The 21,529-nt window shown below is 43.7% G+C and overlaps 1 protein-coding gene across 9 annotated transcripts in view; it reads right to left on the bottom strand.

Moving 5' to 3' along the window:
* The window catches only part of DCLK2 (doublecortin like kinase 2), a 143,903-nt gene extending 135,851 nt beyond the window's left edge, over nucleotides 1–8,052 (bottom strand). For 7 of the 9 annotated variants that reach the window (XR_010751662.1, XR_010751664.1, XM_066386266.1 and 4 more), the window contains exon 1: nucleotides 7,394–8,051. Coding sequence is in view for 7 of the 9 variants with exons in the window: in XM_066386266.1 (XP_066242363.1) it covers nucleotides 7,394–7,814 (421 nt within the window). In the remaining 2 variants the exon portion in view is untranslated. Of the gene's footprint in view, nucleotides 1–7,393 lie in introns of all 9 variants that reach the window. The other 2 variants (XM_066386295.1, XM_066386319.1) reach the window with 1 other exon arrangement.
* Nucleotides 8,053–21,529: the final 13,477 nt, after the last annotated feature.

Here is a 21,529-nt window from a genome sequence, read left to right as displayed (position 1 = left end):
AGAAGGTTCTTTTATAGGTTATTGGGGGTTCTAAGAATTCTGTCTAAACCTGGATAACAACATCCAATCAAAAAACATAACCAACTTTTAAAGAACATGGAGCCAGATGGAGTCAGAGGTATTTCCCAAGGTCACTCAACTTTAAAGGAGAAGGGTGCTTTAGCAATTCACTAACCTGTCTTTCATTTTCACCAGATGAGAAAAACCAAGGTCAGGCGAGGCAATTCTGCAGAATCTGAATTCAGACACGTTACTTTGCAGGTGTATAAGATGATGTGTTTTATTTCGGGAACCATGCAGAAGACATCCTAAAATTTCTTTATGCCTGCAGTAAGGGATGAACTACTGTAATCTTCACTTCCAAAACACAAGTGGAAGCAGGTTTGGCTGCGTGGTGGTGCTCCGGACTGCTGATCCAACAGGAGCTGTGTAAACCTCGGGTCAGAAAGAAGCCCACTTCCCCACAGGCGGTAGATAGCACCGCAGTTCAAAATACAGAAGTTCAAAACGCCAGGGAGGGAGAAAGGCCTCAATTTCTAGCCCCATCTCTTAGGTCATTTCTTTATTCTCTGAGTCTCAGCTTCCCCATCTGTAAAATGAGGAAGACAGGGCAGCCATATTGCACAGGGGTTTACAAGCATCAAACGCGATGAAGCGTGTAAAATCCCTCACACAAGGACAGCGTATAAAACATCTAATAAATGGTAATAGTGCTGAGAAGAAAAAGAATCCCTATTCCTTAGGGTGGTTATTTAATCAGAAGAGATAAATAAAAAGTATTAGTGGCGGGAGCATGAGCAGGTGGGGTGGGGAGAAAGAGACCCAGCGAGAGCGACAAGCCTGCAGCAGGTCCCAGCTCCACAGGCAGTGAGGAAGGTCGTCTGACCACCACAGCCCAAGGGAACCGAGTTTCCTTTCGTTCACATCACAGGACCATGAAATATCCATTTCCACAGCTCAAAACCTCATAAAATATTTATCTTTTCTTATAACTATCAGAATATTATTATGGCATACTCTAATCTTATAAATGATCGCCCAAACATCCCCCCCTTCCTTCCCTCAACCCTTTAGAATTCTTTATTCTCCAAATTAAAATTTCACTTCCCATGACCTCTGGAAAGAGTTATTTGCTGCTATATTATTGCATGTCTGAATTTCCATGTTATAAGGAAATGAGATGAAGAATCAAATTTACAGAAGCAGGTACTAGGGAAGAGGCATTCCTCCCACAATGGTAAGTGAGCACTGCACCTTTGATTTAACTGAAATATAATTGGATTTAAAAATATTCTTTCTTGCCTGACCAGATGGTGGCGCAGTGGATAGAGCGTCAGACCAGGATGCAGAAGGACTCAGGTTCCAGACCCCGAGGTTGCCAGCTTGAGCGCGGGCTCATCTGGCTTGAGCAAAAAGCTCTCCAGCTTGGACCCAAGGTCACTGGCTCAAGCAAGGGGTTACTCGGTCTGCTGAAGGCCTGTGGTCAAGGCACATATGAGAAAGCAATCAATGAACAACTAAGGTGTCACAATGAAAAACTGATGATTGATGCTTCTCATCTTAAAATTCTGTCATCCATTCCTGTCTGTCCCTCTCTCTGACTCTTTCTCTGTCCCTGTAAAAATAAATAAATAATTTTAAAAATTAAAAAAAATTCTTTCTTCTTCCAATTTTTCAAAATACGTCCTTTCACATACATAGGAACAACCCAACTCAAGCTGAACTCATACAAAACTTCCCTTGACAGCCAGGGGAAATAAAATCAGTTTCTGTAGTATTTACTTAGAAGTAAAAATTATTATTTGAAAGTAAAAATCATTTATTTAGAAGTACATTACTTTTCTGGGCTATGTGTTCAATGAATTTATTGCATGTCCAGGATCCCTGACCTCACCATGCTCTCAGTCTAGTGCAAAAGACAGACCCAGTATACCGTGAATTACAAAGGTAAGTGTTATACCAGAGGCAAAGAAAAGGGCTGTGGAGTAGAGGGAAGAGTTAAAAGCTTGACCTCAGCCCTTGGCTCCAACATCTGTTCCTCTGGAAAGCTGTATTCATCATCCTGGCCAGTGCAGCAATACAGCACCTTCACTGAACAACTGTAGGGGTGTGTGTGTGTGTGTGTGTGCATGTGCACATATTAGCTACCTCTCTCCCTCTAAATGTGAGCACCATTTTTTTTCTGAGAGGTGAGACAGAAACAGAGAGGGAAACAGACAGGAAGGGAGAGAGATGAGAAGCATCAACTAGTAGTTGCGTCACTTTAAATTGTTCACTGATTGCTTCTCATCCGTCCCTCAACCGGGGAGCTCAAGCCAAGCCAGTGACCCCTTGCTCAAGCCAGCAACCTTGCGCTTTAAGCCAAAGATCTTTGGACTCAAGTCAGTGACCATGGGATCATGTCAATGATCCCACGCTCAAGCTGGTGAGCCTGTGCTCAAGCTTTGACCTCAGGGTTTCAAACCTGGGACCTCAGCATCCCAGATTGACGCTCTATCCACTGAGCCACTACCGGTCAGGCTGAATGTGAGTATCTTCAAGTAAGAAACTATCCCCCAGCACCTGCAACAGCAAAATATGCTCTCAGTCAACAACTATTTGAGACTGATATCCCTGAGGTCTGTGAAGAGACTCCACAGAGAGGTGATAGGTGAAGCTGGTCTTAGAAAATCTAGAATTCTACCAGGTAGAGAAGGCTTTACAGACCTAAGACTCAATGTTAAGCTGCCATGTCCAATCATCACATGCGTTTTTTTTAAAGATTTTATTTATTCATTATAGAGAGGGAAGAGAGAGAGAGAGAGAGAGAGAGAGAGAGAGAGAGAGAGAGATGGAGGACGGGGGAGGAGCAGGAAGCATTAACTCCCATATGTGCCTTGACCAGGCAAGCCCAGGGTTTTGAACCGGCAACCTCAGTGTTTCCAGGTTGATGCTTTATCCACTGCGCCACCACAGGTCAGGCCACCACATGCGCTTTTAATGTGGACAGCTTTTGACTTAAGTGTGCAAATATAACTCACAGTGAGGAAAGAAACATAATCCTATAACCAGTTCCATGAGCTCAGTTTCTATTATCACTATAAAAATCTACCTTTCAGGGGGGAAAATAACCTATGAGATGGGTTCTTATACAGACTCATTTTTTACTTGAAACTCTCTCAGTAACTTATTTTAGTTTATCATCTTCAAAGAGATTGACCTAACCAAATAGATTCAATAAACTAGGTTTTAGTAAGAGAACCTCAGAAATCTGAAGTGCTTAATTTTTTTAGAGTCTTATTCTTCTCAAATTCAAAGTAATTAATGTGATTTTTCAAGTTAACCTGAAGAATGGAAGTATCCCTTATCAAAAGCATTAAAAAAATCTCCCACATGCCAAAATATTATATTCAATCAGCTTATTTACTGTTGACTGAGAAGTAACAGGCAGAAATAACACAAAACAATATTTTACTTTGGAATGAGAGAGGCAGAGACTAGGAGCTATTAATTGTTTTGGCTCCTGTCAATCATGTCAGGGCCACACACCCACTCCTTGCTTGTAGGAGGACACCGGCAGCCTTGTCAATTTTCTGGAAGACAGGTTCTCAGTAGGGAAAGGCAGCCCAGGCCATCATATATTCAGTAATAGCCACCCAGGTTATGAAAGGACACATACTTTTAGACTAGAAGGGATTTAACTTAAGAGGATCTGCCAACTTTTCATTTAACAGAAAAGGACACTGAGGCCCAGAGAATTCAAGTGAGTTTTCTTCAAATCCACAGGTAGTAGAACCCAGGGATCCCATTTCTCTTTAGGATATCAAACACTTATAAACACAACCAAAGTGTTCAGTAAGGGAGAACACTCACAGAACAAAATGAGACCGGGAGTTCTGACGCTGAGTCCTGAATGTGAGAATTCAGGAATGAGTCATTTGGACACCCTCAGTGATGTGTCAGAGATGGTACGAACTTGGCTGGCTCATGGCTTCACACAGCTCAACCTGATTTTCCCAATGTTGATGGTTTTAACAAATAACCTCTGTGAGAAGATCCCCTTCCAGTTTTAAAGAACAAACAGGATTACCGGGATACCCAGCCACCAACTCACTGAGTTTAATCCAGCAAGGTGAGGTAAACCAATAGGCTGACGATGTCTGCTGCTCTAGTGTAGCACAGGAGGAGTGCCAGCCACAACCTGAATACTGTTTTAGTTGCCAGAGACTCTCAAGGTCAAGGGCAGGGAAAAAAAATCTGGGCCATGCAAATTTCTTTTGTCATCTGAGTTCAATGGGATTGGAGTTCTGAGTGTTCATGCCCAGCGGGCTTAAGTCATCACTTTCTCTATTCTCTACTAAAAACAATGTAGGAAACGGTGTCTCCTAAACTAGTGGTCCCCAACCTTTTTTGGGCCACGGACTGGTTTAATGTCAGAAAATATTTTCACGGACCGACCTTTAGGGTGGGACGGATAAATGCACAAAATAAAATTATGTGGACCGGCGCAAAAACTGTGGTATTTTTAAATATAATTGTCGAACTTACGATATTTATTGGGCTAAGTTAAAGGAGGAACAAGCATGTCCTCATTATTCAGGCTGTAGTTAAATTTGTTATTCTGACAATGTTTCATGTTATTTATTCTTTCTCTGCGGATCAGTACCAAATGGTCCACGAACCGGTACCGGTCCACGGCCCGGGGGTTGAGGACCACTGTCCTAAATCACCAACTTGGTGGGATAGAAGAGGCAGAGAAGAACAGTCAAACTTAATGGTGTAAAAAATACTAGCAGAGAATCTAGATTTAAAAAGATGAACCAAGATGAAATAAAGTCAATTTTGACAATGTGGGAAATATTACAGATCTATTTTTAGCAAATAAAAACTAAGTTCTCCTGCATGATAAATCTAAACACTAGAGCACACAATCTTAATTAAAAGTTGAAACTATTTAAGTTCTTGAATGATTGTCATTAAGCATTGATGATTCTTTCTTTAAAAACTCTCTTGCAACAGGGTATTCCACTCATTACTGGAAAATTCAAGGCTTAGACAAAGATCCATTGTTAAAGAGAATGCCACTAAGACAAAGAGGTGCATAAATTTTCTTCCTTCACAGTAACTAAATACTGCTTGAAAGAAGTAGGCAATTGGCTAGACCCAGAAAACGTTTCTGTTGTGCAAATATTTGTGTTACATTATTAATCACATGGTGGTATAACTGGGACTCTATGGGTGCTATCTTCCAAAATCAGTGAATACATGATTAACTGAAAGAAAATGTGTCAACCTTCCATATATAGTTGAAACTACTATTTGAGAATTAGACTCTGTGGACTATGTACCATCTGGGCAATGACAAACTTAGGAGTATAGTGTGTGTTCTCATTAATTAATGTGCATAATAGTCATCTTGACCATCTCCCCTATGATGACATTCGTCTTTGGAGTTAATTTCACATAGCAAATCACTGTTAAAATTACTTCAGAGAAAGATCGTAAAATCCTCAGACCACAGCAGGCACAGTATTCCAAGAGCAGGTGAGTAATGGATGCTAAATCCATAGGCATTGCCTTGATCTTTCCACAGGGCCGCTAATCTAGTGTCAGAAAACTTGTTACTCGGTTTTGAAATATGTAGACAAATGTTGACTTAAAGTTTTTAACAACATAAAGAAAAGCTATACAGCCCTTTAAACAATGTATCTTTAGTTATACTGTTCTGGTTGTCCTAGCCTCCTCAGGAAGCCTTTAAAACCAAAACACACAAATGACCAAGAGAATGTGCGAAGTCTATAACACACTTAGACTGAAGAAACAACTTAATTTTGACTGAGTCCTCATCTAGCCAAAGCAGAGAAAACCTCTGGTATCTGTGAATAAATAGAGAAACTCAGTCACTTCCAGGACTCCTCAGGGTGGCCACACCAGTTTATTAGAGGTGAACTGTAGATGAAAGAGCATATACTACAGGTCCTGTGGGACAAGGCTATTGGCTGTTGCTTTAGTTTCCTTTTGTGTAAAATGGGCGGAACGCCTTCAGAACCTAAGGCCATGATGAAATAATGTAAGAAAAACAGTTGGCGGACAATTCAGTTTCCTTTCCCTGCCAAGCCAATAGCGCTATGACTACATGGAATGCGCCATATACCTTAAGAAAGACGCATGACAGTAGACTGTATGTAAACACATAGTCAGCAGATACTTGGGGGGTGCTTGTCTGGTCTTTACAGGTGTTGTTTAGATCTGGAAATGGGTTTTTACTTACAGGCATACCTCGTTCTAGTGGCAGTTGGTTTTACCGCCCTTCACAGGTGTTGCGTTCTTCAAGACCCTCCACCAGCGAAAAGATCACGACTCACTTGATTGCAATAGTGGCTCTATTGTGGTGGTCTGGAACCCAACCTGCGAAGCCTATTCAGTATGCTTATACTCAGTAATGCCTTTTCTTTTCCCCTGAAAGGACAGAAGAGCACTGCAGGAATTCAAGGACTGACACAACCTGCAGCCAATCATTCCCTTTAAGTGAAACAGGGTTGACACCCTAGTGAAGACTTTGACAACCAACAGCTGATGCCAATGGCCTCTAATCAGCATCCTAACTAGTGAATTTCAGTGGCAGAGAAGGCAAGAGAGATTGACCCTGACTCACCTCATCACCAACCCAAATGTGGAAAACCCAGTAGCACAGTGGTTTTCAACCTTGGCTGCAAATTCAAATCACCTGCGGTGCTTTTACAACTCTGGATACCCAGACCACAACCCAAATCAATTATATCCTAACATGGAGCAAAGTGTGTGTGTATGGGGAGGGGGAGGCACCTGTAGTTTTTAAAATCTGCAGTGACCCAAGATGCAGCCAAGGTTGAGAGACATACGCTATGATCCCCTCTCCTGACTTCATGACTCCTGCTAAAAACCAAACCTGGAAAGCCTACCCAGAGTGTTTCACAACCACAGCTTCTGAAGAGAGCCGGTACAAGAGGGCCCTGGAGCCTGGCACACCACAGGTGCCTACACTGAGGTCCACACAGAGAGGACTGAACAAACAGCTTGGTAACTAAAGGGTTACGCAGATCCTCACTGGCAAGTCACTTTTTCAAATAGCTTTTACTTCAAAAACAAAACAAAACAAAACGAGTTCGCAGTTTTAAGAGATGTCACCAAAGCCCAAAGCCCGTTAGAATTTTTTCTTTTTTTTAAAGGTAAACCTCTCGGGAAGGACAGAGTATAGGTGGGAGGGCACTCCACACACAAAACCTAGGGGAAAGCACACATGTCCGTACAATTCCTGTGCCCGCCTAGAAGGCACCCCGCAGGCTCCCCCCAGCGCGGGTAGGCGTACACGCGCGGGCCCGCAGCCGCTGCACCTGCTGGGCCGCACCTGCCGCGTCCGGCCCTCCCCTCCTACCTTCCAGCAGCTCATCCAGGCTGGTGACCTTCCTGCTGCCGTCGATGGTGTAGATGGTGCGGACGCCCTGGGGCAGGTTCACGTTGTCCGACAAGGAGCGAGTGAGCTCTACGAGCAGAGCATCGAAGGACCGGAAGCGGTCGCTGGAGATGGCAAACACCAGGCCCTTGAAGTAGCGGTCCCCATTCCGGTAAAAGCGCGCCTTCTTGGCCTTCTTCTCCGAGCTCAGGGCCTGCAGGGTGCGCGTGCGGTAAAAGCTGCAGTGCGCACTGTGCGCCGGGCTGGGAATGAGCCCGTTCCCTTTGGGGCCCGAGCTGCTGCTGCCCGCGGAGGAGCTGGGCGCCCCTCTCCGCGACCCCGGCCGCGGCCTTTTGTCCCGTTCTTCAAAGTGCTCCAGCTCAATGCTCCTGGTGCTAGCCATCGCGGCTGCTCCGAGGACTCCCCGCAATGACCCGTCCCCAGCCAAAGCCTGCAGGCAGCCCAGTGGGAATACGAGAACCAGCGCCGGGACGCCCGGCCCTGATGGGCCTTATAGCGCCGGGACACCTGGCTCGGGCATCCCGCCCTCTTCTCGCAGGTGGGGCCGCTGAGGCGCGGAGGCACCGGCCGGCCCGCCTCCCCCTATAAGTGGCCGCAGCGTCTTGCTGCCCGGCTCATTGTCCGGCGCCGCCGGCTCGGTCCCTCCCGCCCGCCGGGGAGACCCACGCCCCCCGCCCCCCGCAAGCGCCTCCTCCACCCAGCCACGCCTCACAACTCCGGCTCGGGAGCCGGCCCAGGCTCGCCCCGGGTCCGCAGGCGCACGCCAAGTCCGGGCGCCGGGCGGCTCGCATCCGCCGGCTGCCCCCGGGAGCGCTGCGGGCAGCAGGAAGGCTGGGGTAGAGGAGGAGCCGGGAAGCCACGCCGCGCCGCGGGCCCGTGGGGGCGGTGTGCCCGGCCCAGCCCACGCGCCCAGTCCCCGGCCCGCGCGGAGCCGCGGGTGCGCGGGTCCCCAGGCTAGCCCGCGGGGCGGTGCGCGCTGCGCTGGGAGAGCCGGGCCGGGTCCTAGCGGGAAATGATGCAGCCCGCGGTCCCCACCGGCGAGCATCCGCGCCCAGACCCCACCAAGCTGCGGGACCGGCCCGCTGTCAGGGCTGGCGGGGCTTTCCGCCCCCAGGAGATGCCAAGACCCGGGAGGGAGGGAGAGGGGCGAGAAGTGGGCGGGACGGCTCGGCCTGGAGGCTCTGCAGCCGGAGAGGAGCGGCTTCCCCTGGGTCCTAGCAGCCTCGGCCGCCTGCAACTGCAAATCCGCGCCGCCGCGCGCGCCAATGGGCGCAGCCGCGGCACGCGCTCCTCCGCCTGGGAAACGTAGACGCACAGACCGAAAAAACCACAAAGGAAGGAGATTCAAGGGCAAGGATCACATCCTTCAGCCAGCCTCCAAATGAGGAACCGAAGGCAAACTAGGCAAGAAATTTGAAACATGACACTGAGTCTGGGCACAAGTTTTAATTTTTCAAAGCATATTTGGACCTTTATTTAAAAAACCTTTGGTAAGACAGCCTCCACAATACCCACTGCAGATTCACTAACATGACACGTTCATTAACTTTGAATGAATGAATTCCGTAACATTAGATTCCTAAGTTAAACAAAAATTATTGCTTCCCAACAGACGAAGGGGGAGAAGAGAAAGTATTTTCATAGCTGTTACTTAGTTTTTAAAAATTATTGTCTTTTGAGGGATTTATTTAACCTACAAATATTTATTAAGAGCATGCCAAGCATTGTTTCTGTCACTAGGGAGGCATTAGGAAAAACAAAACAAAAAAACACTCAGACAATCCGTGCATTCCTCTTCCCCACCTCTTACATACAAGTGGTACTTCCAGTTGCCAATTTGAGCTACTTACTACTTAATTGGTCAAACATTTGTTAGCACCAGTATGGCCAGTAGCCATGGCCACCATAACAGCCGTCTGGCCAGTGCAGGTTCGCATTAGATTCAGACAGACGATAATGAAACAATGGAGCCAAGAACTGGTGGGCCATTACCTTTATCCTAGCTTCTACCTGGGGAGCAAGAAATACACACAGTGGAAAAACACTTCGCTTTCCATTCAGGGCTCCCAAAGCCACTGACTTATCCAAGTTTCCTAGAATCAAAGGTTTCTACCTCACCAGCCTTATTCACCTCTGTTCCTCATCTCCTTCTCTCTGCACAAACTCGACACAAACTGGCTTCTCCTTCAGCACTCTACCATCTTAGCTGCCTCTCCTCTCCTCCATCTGGCCTTTCTCTGCTCTTCTCTCTAATGCTAATCTCAGGAAACGAGAGAGAGCAAGCTCCCATTATGCCCCATTTTATAGTGTAGAAATCAAAACCTTTAATCCAATATACAAACAAGGAAGTCTCTGATACAAAGTCACTTAGGGTGGGAAGGGCTTAGTCTTAAAACTAAGCCTTAGGGTATAACGACCCTGCCTGTTTACAGCCTGTCCCCCACACCCAATGCAAACTATAAGCGAGCAAACCTATAAATCATATTTACAAACTTATTTGACCAACAGCACCCATCATACTGGAAATCTTTATTTAGTGGTGTCAGCTCAACAGTAAAGTTTCCAAAGGCTTGTGAAAACCTTAATTACTTCCATTTTGCCATCTAGGAACGATGAAACTAAAAAAATGTTTGGTCCTAATCTGACAGGTGTGTAAGCATCCCTAAAACATTAGGGTATTCAACACCTGGTTCTGAGTGGTCCTAGACAGCAGATTCAAACTGACATGTATCCATAGTTCCTCCACACCACTTTCAGGGACATACCTACTGTAAAGCCAGTGGCCAGGGCCACCATCACAGCCCCCTTGCCCATGTAGGTTCGCATTGGATTCGGACAGTCGGTAAAGAAACAACAGAGCCAAAAACTGGTGGGCCATCATCTTTAATCCTAGCTTGCACCCGGCGGGCAAGTAAAAAACACACAATGGGCTCCAAAACCCACTCACATTCAGTGCTCACAAAGCTACTGGCTTATCCGAGTTTCCTAGAATCAAAGGTTTCTAGCTCACCAGACTTATTCACCTCTGTTCCCCATCTCCTTCCTTCTCCCTGCACAAACTGCACAAACTGGCTTCTCCTTCAACACTCCGTCATCTTGGCTGCTTCTCCTGGCCTCCTCCACGTGGCCTTTCTCTGCTCTCCTCTCTGCTGTCTCCTCTAATGTTAATCACAGGAACCAAGAGAGCAAGCTCCCGTTCTGCCCCCATTTTATAGTGTAGAAATCAAAACCTTTAATCCAATATACAAAATGGGGAAGTCTCTGATACAAAGTCACTTATCTGGGGCATGATGGGATTGTACCACCCCACACCAAAAAGGGTGGGAAAGGCTTAATCCCAAAACCAAGCCCCAGGCTACAAGGATCCTACCTGCCCACAGCCCGCCCCCAACACACATTAATATCAAATATCACCTGGGCGACAGCTTCCATGTGGGCAGCACCATCTTTAACAAAGTGAGCATAATATATATATTTTATCTACCCAACACCTACGTATACCTGACTTCTAGAACTAGAACTGGAGCATGCTAGGTAGTCCCAACTGATCTGAAACTTCGATGTAGTTTTTCTAGGGGAAAAATTCTGAAGGATATTTAGATCCACAGCCATGCTAGAACTCAACCCAAATAAATTAAATCATCAATTCTGGGCATGGGCTTCTCCAACAGTATTTTTTTTAATTGATATGTAATTGTTTATTGCCATTTTATTCTTTAAAACTCTTTTGCTATATATTTTTTTCTCCTTTGATCTGTTTACAACAGGTCCCTTAGCATTTCTTGCAGCCTTGGTTTGGTTGTAGTGAATTCCTTGAGTTTTTTTTTTTGTCTGGAAAGCTTTTTATTTCTCCTTCAATTTTAAATGATAGCCTTGCTGGATAAAGTAGTCTTGGTTGTAGGCTCTTGTTCTGCATTACTTTGAATATTTCTTGCCATTCCCTTCTGGCCTCAAGTGTTTCTGTTGAGAAGTCGGATGCCCTCCTTATGGGGGCTCCTTTGTAGGTGATAGTCTTTTTTTTTCTCTAGCAGCTTTTAATATTTTCTCTTTATCACTTAGCTTTGGTATTTTAATTATAATGTGTCTTGGTGTAGATTTCTTTGGGTTTCTCTTTAATGGAGTCCTCTGTGCTTCTTGAACTTGTGAGATGTTTTCCTGCCTTAATTGAGGGAAGTTTTCAGCTATGATATGTTTGAACAGTCTCTATCCCTTGTTCTTTCTCTTCTTCTTCAGGAACCTCTATGATGCGGATGTTATTTCTCTTCATGTTATCACAGAGCTCTCTTAGAGTTTCCTCAGACTTTTTGAGTCTCTTTTCTTTTTTCTGCTCTGCTTCCCTGCCTTTATTTATCTTGTCCTCTAACTCGCTGATTCGATTCTCAGCTTCATCCATCCTGCTTTTAATTCCTTCCATTGTGATCTTCATTTCTGATATTGTATTTGTCATTTCTGACTGATTCCTTTTTATTATTTCAGTGTCCTTTTTTATATTTGCTATCTCTTTATTTAGGTGTTCATAATGACCATCTATTGTTGTTTTAATATCTTTGAGCATCCTAACAATCATTATTTTAAACTCTGCATCTGGCAATTTGGTTATATCTGACTCATTCAGGTCCTTTTCTGGGGATTTCTCTTGATTCATTTGTGTTGCATTTCTCTGCCTTCTCATTTTTTCTGTGTAAAAGAAGGTTTTGGCCACCGGAGTCTACTGGGTGTGGCCTCTGTGTTCCCTAGTTGTGGTCTGTCTGCAGGCCTGCCACTCCCTCTGCTGTTGCTGCCTAGGGCATTCGGGTATGGGCATTTCCGGTGCCTGCCCACTAGGGCTGTTGCTGTGGTTTCCGCCTCTCCTTCACGGGAGTGGTCCAACAATATTTTTTGAAAGTTCTCGTAATATATAGCTAGGGTTTCCACTAGGAGTCAAATAGTCCTTCTTCTCAAAGTTTGGTGTACATACATGTACCAGGGGAATCTCATGAAATACAGATTCTGATTCAGTAGGTCTGGGGTAGAACTTGATATTCTGTATTTCTAACAAATTCCCAGATAATGCCAACACTGGTGGTCTTGATACAATACTTAGAGAAATAAAGAACTCAGTGGCAAATTCCTTGAGAGAAGGCCTGAATTATTTGTAACCACAGAGGTTATGTTGTAATGTACCCAGCGAGTTCCCCAAAGACATCAAGTCCAGATGAATTTTTGAAGAGTTTATTAATTAGCTGGTTAGCTACATGGGGCACAATCCCAAATCATGTAGAAAGTCCCTACCATTCTGTGGCTGATTTTATAGACCAAATCACATTCCAGTTGGGGTGGGTAAGGAGAGGCTCGTGATCCCTGTGTCTAGAGGTATACATTACTCCCATGACTTTAGGGTGAGTCTGAGTGTAGGAATTCTTGATTAAGGTACATAAACATTGTTTTCAGATAAGTTCTATCTTCTTTGCTCTGTGTGGCAAGTGGCCCCAGGCACCCTTTCAGAAAATTCCAGGAATTAGCTAAACTATTGACTGGATGACCCAGTTGCCCTTGTAAATCAGGAAGCTCCTGCATTATTCTCTTTCCTTTCTCCACAGAAAGGAGAAGATAAGAGGCTTGACTTTTCCTCTTGAAAATGGTATTGCTAATGCTAAGTTTTACAGTTCCTTGGCACCTTATCACTGTTAATTGACTTTGTAAATGTCTTAAAATGAGTGTATTCATTTGTTTTTCTATTAGCATTTCCTGGGGGTGGGGGAAGACTTTGCAGTCTATTGCTGAAGTACCAAATTATCCCAAACTTAGTGATTTACAACAATAAACATATTATCTTAGCAATTTGGATGGGTCAGGAATCTAGGGACTGCTTTCCACAAGGTCTTACAAAATTGCAGTCAAGATGATGGCTGGGGCTGTGTAAGGCCAGTAGCCACAGACACCATCACAGCCGCCTGGCCCGTGCAAGTTCGTATTAGATTCAGACAGACAGTAATGAAACAACGGAGCCAAAAACTGGTGAGCCATCACCTTTAATCCTAGCTTGCACCCAGCAGGCAAGAAATACACACTGTGGAAAACACTTCCCTTTCCATTCAGGGCTCCCAAAGCCACTGAGTTATCCAACTTTCCTAGAATCAAAGGTATCTACCTCACCAGCCTTATTCACCTCTGTTCCCCATCTCCTTCCTTCTCTCTGCACAAACTCTACACAAACTGGCTTCTCCTTCAGCACTCCACCATCTTGGCTGCCTCTCCTCTCCTCCATGTGGCCTTTCTCTGCTCTCCTTTCTCTGCTCTCTCCTCTAATGCTAATCTCAGGAACCGAGAGCAAGCAAGCTCCTGGTCTGCCCCACTTTGTAGTATAGAAATCAAAACCTTTAATCCAATATACAAACAAGGAAGTCTCTGATACAAAGTCATTTATCTGAGGCATAATGGGATTCCTCATAAGAGTGCACCACCTACATCATGCAACAGTCAAGGGTGTGGAGAAAAGCTTAGTCTTAAAACTAAGCCTCAGGTTATAACCACCCTGCCTGCTTACAGCCTGTCCCCCACACCCAATGCAAACTATAAGCGAGCAAACATATATCATATTTAAAAACTTATTTGACCAGTAGGCTGCATTCATCTGAAGAGTGGGGTTGTGAGGTCCACTTCCAGGATGACACACTCACACCAATGCTGTTAGGAGGCCTCAGTTCTCTGCCATGAAGTTTTCTCTATAAAATCTCTTTAGTGTTGTCACATGTCAGCTTTCTTCAGAGCAGGCATCCAAGAGAGAACAAGATGAAAACCGTATCTTTAATGATGTAGCCATGGAAGTCATATAACGCCATTCCCAAAATATCCTATAAATTACAGGTAAGCCCAGGTCAGTGTGGGAGGAGACTATATACAAGGATATGACTACCAGGAGTTAGGGATCAGTGGGGTCATTGTACAAGCTAGTGGCACAGGCTTCAATCATTAAATCTCTAGGCTTTATAAATACTGACATAAATACATTTTCTTACTCAAAGACCCTTGATGAAAGATTTGGCCCTTTTAAAATAGTGAATACAATGATATAATATGCCAGTATTTTAACATTATTCCCTAACATTATATCCCTAAATTAAACAAAGATTACTGCTTTTCAACATGGGTAGGAGAAGAAGAGAAAGTATTTTCATAGCTGTTACTTAGTTTAAAAAATTATTTTTTGCTCCTGATGATTGTATTAATCTATTTGAAGAATTGTATCCCTGACCCTCATATAAGAATTAAGATACAATCACTTTTCATAAGATATTTCCTTAGTGAACATAGTACATATCAAGATCCAGCTGGCAAAAATTTGAAGATTTATTGAAGTGGACAAAATAGTGTTAGCATTACAATTCTAATGCAAATGACATCTGGGGGCTCTAAGTAGGCAACTATTAACTTGGATTACATTATGGTTTAAAATTCTCCCCTTTCAAGAGGGTGCAGGATTTTTTGAGTAAAATATTTTAACTGGCATTTCCTTTGTTGAGATACCTTTTTTTTTCTGATCAAGGAACAGTATCTGATTTGCTAATTTGTTCTTCCAGAGATGGCCTGATTCTCCTTTGTGGTTGCAAAATCTACCAGTTCTGCAGGATCCTGATCTATAAAGGGCTTCATTAGAGTCCCTGGCCCTGACCCTTCACTACGTGGACGCCCCTTGACCTTATTTCTTTGTTGATTGTGAATTCTCTGTACCTTTTTCTAAGCCCTTTTAATCAAACAGTTGTTTAAGTAAAAACTTTTGTGCTGAGTACTTTTTTTTTAATTAATTATTCTTTTTTAAATTTTTTTATTTTTTTACAGAGTCAGAGTGAGGGATAGACAGGGACAGACAGACAGGAACGGAGAGATGAGAAGCATCAATCATTAGTTTTTTCGTTGCGCATTGCGACACCTTAGTTGTTCATTGATTGCTTTCTCATATGTGCCTTGACTGCGGACCTTCAGCAGACCGAACCCCTTGCTGGAGCCAGCGACCTTGGGTCCAAGCTGGTGAATTTTTGCTCAAACCAGATGAGCCCACGCTCAAGCTGGCGACCTCAGGGTCTCAAACCTGGGTCTTCCGCATCCCAGTCTGACGCTCTATCCACTGCGCCACCGCCTGGTCAGGCTGTGCTGAGTACTTTTAAAATAGTTTTATTTCTATGCTATAGAGAATCCAAGAATTTCAATCCAAAACCTCTTCTCCATTTTTTTTTCTTTTTGAATAGAAATGGCCTCTTTCTGCTCTTGATATACAATAATTTAAAATTTTACATCTAATGGGTGTGAAAATTTTGTTGGCAATATCCAAGGTGGGGTTTCTAAAAACTATGTGGGCAGAAAACTCAACCAGACACAAAGGAGAGGTCTGCGTGGGGGTTTTTTGTTGTTTGGTTTTTGTTTTTGTTTTGTGACAGAGAGAGAGGGGGGGACAGATAGGGACAACAGACAGAAGGGGGAGAGATGAGAAGCATCAATTCTTCGTTGCGGCACCTTAGTTGTTCATTGATTGCTTTCTCATATGTGCCTTGACCAGGGGGGCTACAGAAGATCAAATGACCCCTTACTCAAGCCATCGACCTTGGGTCCAAGCTGGTGAGCCTTGCTCAAACCAGATGAGCCCGTGCTCAAGCTAGCTACCTCAGGGTCTCGAACTTGGGTCCTTCGCTTCCCAGTCTGACATTCTATCTACTGCACCATGGCTTGATCAGATGATCTGTGTGTTTTCTTGGCACATCTCTGGATCACAGAAATTAGGGAACAGTTTCAGAGCTGCCTTCAGTCAAATGGTAACTCCCCTACCCTAGATCACCACCTCACCTCCACCTTGACTAAGAAATACAATGCAAATTTTTATTTAGTGTAATTTGTGTAAATGAGATTTCATTACATTTATACTTCCCTTGTGGAGTTTTCCCTAAGAAACTTGCCTTGACTGTCTCCTGGTTTTGCTTCAGGCTACTTTATTTCTCAAATGCCCTGGCTAGTCATTAATTTTGGCCAGAAACTTTTGCTTTTAAAGGCAGTATTCCAGCTACTCCATTACTTATTATTATGTAAAGGATGCTGATAAACCTTTTAGACTGCACTTGCTGAGACTTTTCTGCTGTCTCATGTTCTCATCACTGCTGGTCACAATGTGCCAAGCATTTCTCCCAGAAGCCAATGTGATGAAATAACTATTTTTCAGCGAAAGGGTCTGGTGACGATGAACTTGAATTTTTGAAACTGAGCATTATTTTTTTTTATTTCTTTAATGATTACACATTCTAGTGTTTTCTGTCAAGCTTTAATGGAAAAGGGCATAAAACAAAGCTGTTCAAAAAATAACTCTCGCCCTGGCCAGTTGGCTCAACGGTAGAGCGTCGGCCTGGCGTGCGAGGGACCCGGGTTCGATTCCCGGCCAGGGCACATAGGAGAAGCGCCCATTTGCTTCTCCACTCCCCCTCCTTCCTCTCTGTCTCTCTCTTCCCCTCCCGCAGCCAAGACTCCATTGGAGCAAAGATGGCCCGGGCGCTGGGGATGGCTCCTTGGCCTCTGCCCCAGGCACTAGAGTGGCTCTGGTCGCGGCAGAGCGACGCCCCGGAGGGGCAGAGCATCGCCCCCTGGTGGGCAGAGCATCGCCCCTGGTGGGCGTGCCGGGTGGATCCCGGTCGGGCTCATGCGGGAGTCTGTCTGACTGTCTCTCCCCGTTTCCAGCTTCAGAAAAAAAACAAAAAAAAAACTCTCCACCCTACCCTGTAACCTGTACCCAGACTGGAAAAAAGCTTCTGACAAACTGTTCTGTTATCTGTTGTCTTGGGAGCTTTGCTCTCCTTTTCAGCCATGATCCTTGTAGTACTTTACTAATACATTGGTGATTTCTTTGCAAATACATATGAGGGGATGATTTAAACTACCCTTTTGGGTTCAGAAAATTCAAATTTAAATCCTTGATTATGGCCCTAGCCAGTTGGCTCAGTGGTAAAGTGTCGGCCCAGTGTGTGAATGTCCCCGGTTTGATTCCCAGTCAGGGCACACAGGAGAGGCACCCATCTGCTTCTCCACCCCTCTCGCTCTCTCGCTTCTGTCTCTCTCTTTCTCTTCCCCTCCTGCAGCCAAGGCTCCATTGGAGCAAAGTTGGCCTGGGCGCTGAGGATGGCTCCATGGCCTCTGCCTCAGGTGCTAGAATGGCCCTGGTTGCAACAAAGCAACGCCCCAGACGGGCAGAGCATCGCCCCCTGGTGGGCATGCCGGGTGGATTCCGGTCGGGCGCATGCGGGAGTCTGTCTGCCTCCTCGTTTCCAACTTCAGAAAAATACCAAAAAAAAAAATCCTTGGTTAAGTCTTTCAAAAATTCAAGCTTATTTCTTACATAAAAATACCAGATGAATTGAAGAAATCATCAAATATGCGCACTTTTTTTTTTTTTTTTTTTACAGAGACAGAGAGAGAGTCAGAGAGAGGGATAGATAGGGACAGACAGACAGGAACAAAGAGAGATGAGAAGCATCAATCATCAGTTTTTCGTTGCGACACTTTAGTTGTTCATTGATTGCTTTCTCATACGTGCCTTGACCGTGGGCCTTCAGCAGACAGAGTAAACCCTTGCTTGAACCAGCGACCTTGGGTCCAAGCTGGTGAGCTTTGCTCAAACCAGATGAGCCCTCGCTCAAGCTGGCGACCTTGGAGTCTCGAACCTGGGTCCTCCGCATCCTAGTCCGACGCTCTATCTAATGCACCACTGCCTGGTCAGGCTCAAATATGCACACTTTTAATGTGCATAGCACACAAGCACTTTTTCTGTCTTGAGAAAACTGTGGTTGAATAGTTAGTGCTTTCTACTGGTATATTTCAGTTCCACAAAGTATCTAGGACAAAGATTCCTATTTTTCATGTAAATTCTATATAGTCAAAATTATGCTCAGTTATTTTGTCATTTCCTAGTTTAGTTGCAATAATTGCTCAAATGAAAATAGCAAAAATACTAAAATTACATTAACAACTAGTTTTCTTAAAATTTTGTGCATTTTTTCTTCTCTTAAATCTCCCTAAGAAGAAAATTTAGGCAAGAATTAGTACTATGTCACCTTTCCGAAGCAGGAACAGAGGCAGAGTTGAGTGATTGCCAACAACTATTTCAATCATATCAAAAGTAAAGGACCATGGGAAAGTACTATATAGTATTCCTGTTTTGTTTCTGTAGAATCATATTTCCCAAACCCAATATGAAAATTACTTTTTAAACCTAAGCATTTTGCTTCTTTCACAATTAAAAAAAAATTACTTAAAAATCAATCCTGCTTTTAGTAGTTTCTTTTACTCGGTAGCACATTCCATGTTTATATAAATGCTGAATGTGACAAACTATGTTCATGTCATTCTACGTGTCAGATGAAAATAATGATGATAATGAAGATTTAAAGGATAGTACAGCTTGTATAATGATTACTAAGTAGAAATGACCTCGTTAAATAAACAGATTGTAGACGAGGAAGTAAGACAGGGAAGATCAAGCGGCAGCAAGGGAAATGGACTGCATGGTATGCTAACTCTAGAGACTGTTCATTTCAAGCGTTCAGGACTCCTCAATCACAGAGGTATGTTTCTTTAGGATTTAGAGTTTAAACTGAATGATTGTTTTAATGAACAGTAGGTTTCTCATGCAAATTAGCTGGCTATTTGAGGAAAGGTGTTCTCTACCCCATCTACCTATTTGTAATATTGAAATACTAAAACAGATGGGAATAATGATACTATTCAGACTGGGTCAGTACCCTTTAGTAAATCTATGTTCTTTTGGCTATGTATTTAGGTTTAAAAAAAAAAGTAGTTTTTTATTGATACTTCCCAGAGCCTTATCTGAAATAAATGATGTTGATCATGATTTACTGTTCATATGAAGTAGTTGATATATGTGCTCTTCTTCTTTCCGATCATATCTATGGAGCTCAATTTCAATTCGGAAGATTACCGATGATGTTTCCTTTAATCACCTGCATTAAGAGGTACCTGCCCCCATGATCTGGCCCTGGCTACGGCTCAAACCTCATACCTATTTTCACTCTTATCACCACTCAATCGGGTCACTGGGAGCAGGCCAAATATCATCTGACCTCAGGGTCTATGCCTTGCTGGATACAGTGATGTCTTGGAGTTAAGCCAGACTTCGCAGGTTCAGGGCATAGTCCTCCATAAGACGGCTCTCACTTCCTATAAAAGCAAACTCTGGGGTTCCCAGGACACTTAGGCTTCTGATCAACTGCTCCAAATTCAGGGATCACACTCCCCCTTCAGGTTTTATTGTTCACTCGAATGATTCACAGAACTCAGAAAAGCACTATATTTACGAACTACAGTTTTATTATAGCTGGAAGGACAGTTGGTAGCCACGAGAGGTGGATAGGACAAAGTGTCAGAGGGTCTAAAATGCAATCTGTGTCCTCTCCCTGCAGAGTCAGGACATACCACCCTCCCAACATATCGATGTGTAACGATATGCACAGAATATTGTTAACCAGCGATGCTCACTCAAGCTTTGCTGTCTTGAGATTTTTTCCTGGAATTTTATTATGTAAGTATGATTGATGGCATCATTAGCCATGTAACCAAACTCAACCTCTAGCCCTCCTCCTCTCTGGGAAGGTCAGGCTGGTATCACGTGGCTCAAATCCCCAATCCTTTACCCACATGGTTGTCTTTGGGCTGGCCAGCCCTCTCTGGCCATTAGTCATCTCCTTAGAATAAATAGGGACCTCATTAGCATAAACTGTCAGGGTCTACCATGAATAACAAAAGTACTCCTATAACTCAGGATATTCCAAGGACTTAGAGCAGGGATCCCCAAACTTTTTACACAGGGGGCCAGTTCACTGTCCCTCAGACCATTGGAGGGCTGGACTTTAAAAAAACTATGAACAAATCCCTATGCACACTGCACGTATCTTATTTTAAAGTAAAAAAACAAAACGGCAACAAATACAATATTTAAAATAAAGGACAAGTAAATTTAAATCAACAAACTGACCAGTATTTCAATGGGAACTATGCTCCTCTCACTGACCACCAATGAAAGAGGTGCCCCTTCCGGAAGTGCAGTGGGGGCCGGATAAATGGCCTCAGGGGGCTGCATGCAGCCCACGGGCTGTAGTTTGGGGACCCCTGACTTAGAGGTTACCTCCCAGGAGCCAGCGACAAAGACCAAATTCTTTATTATACAGTGCTGCATAAAGACAGATCTGAGAAGATCTACCCTGGACATTTTGGTTACATGATCTAATACAACTTATTTGCTCAAGCCAGGTTGAGTTGCATTTTCTGTCACTATCAAGAGTTCTTCATGACACGCAGTTGAGTTGGTTTTCCTGATTCCTTTGTCTTTCCTGTAGGTTCACAGTGTATGTAATTGTCAGATCAATCTTCCCAAACAACAGTTCCGCTCTCAGCACTCGTCACCCTGATGAAAAACCTTCAGCAATGAGTTATCTACGAGTCCCAAATATTTAGTCTGATATTCAAGGCCTGCCTCATCTGGCTTTAATTTTCTCCATCTCCTACAACTACGTAATCCTTATAGATACACCTTAACCAAAATGGACTTCTACTAGCTTTTTCTCAAAGGTCATCCTGTGAGGAATGTCCAGCCCCTTCCTCTCTCATTGCACCCATTGACCTCTTGCACGGATGCTCCTCTAATAATCCCAGCTGGAAGTAATTTCTCCCTACGATTTTTTCACCAATGAGCACTTTCTCAGTACCTCTGTAATGGCATCTGTCACATCTTGCTTCTTATTATTTGTCCTTTATTGAGATTTGTAAGTCAGTATTTAATGAACTCTTCTAATGCTCTGAGAATATAAATGTAAATAATTATAAGTTTATGCCTCAAAGAAGTCAATTATCTGGTAAAAGAAAAAAATATATTACTTATCAATTGATTTTGTCAATCAGCCATTATCTCTCCAAATATTTTACCTCCCATATTTTGTGGATTTTTTTTTAATTCCTATTAGATATTAGTTGGATCTTGAAATTTATTCTCCACTCCTTTTTATATTTTCTACTTCTTTATCTCTGTCCCACATTCAGAAAAATTTTGTTCAGATCTATCTTTAAATTTAC

Source organism: Saccopteryx leptura, chromosome 1 (genome assembly GCF_036850995.1).
Source record: "Saccopteryx leptura isolate mSacLep1 chromosome 1, mSacLep1_pri_phased_curated, whole genome shotgun sequence".
In the NCBI taxonomy this organism is placed as follows: domain Eukaryota; kingdom Metazoa; phylum Chordata; class Mammalia; order Chiroptera; family Emballonuridae; genus Saccopteryx; species Saccopteryx leptura.
Note: the sequence above shows the minus strand (reverse complement) of the source record. Positions and strands in the feature narration are given on the sequence as shown.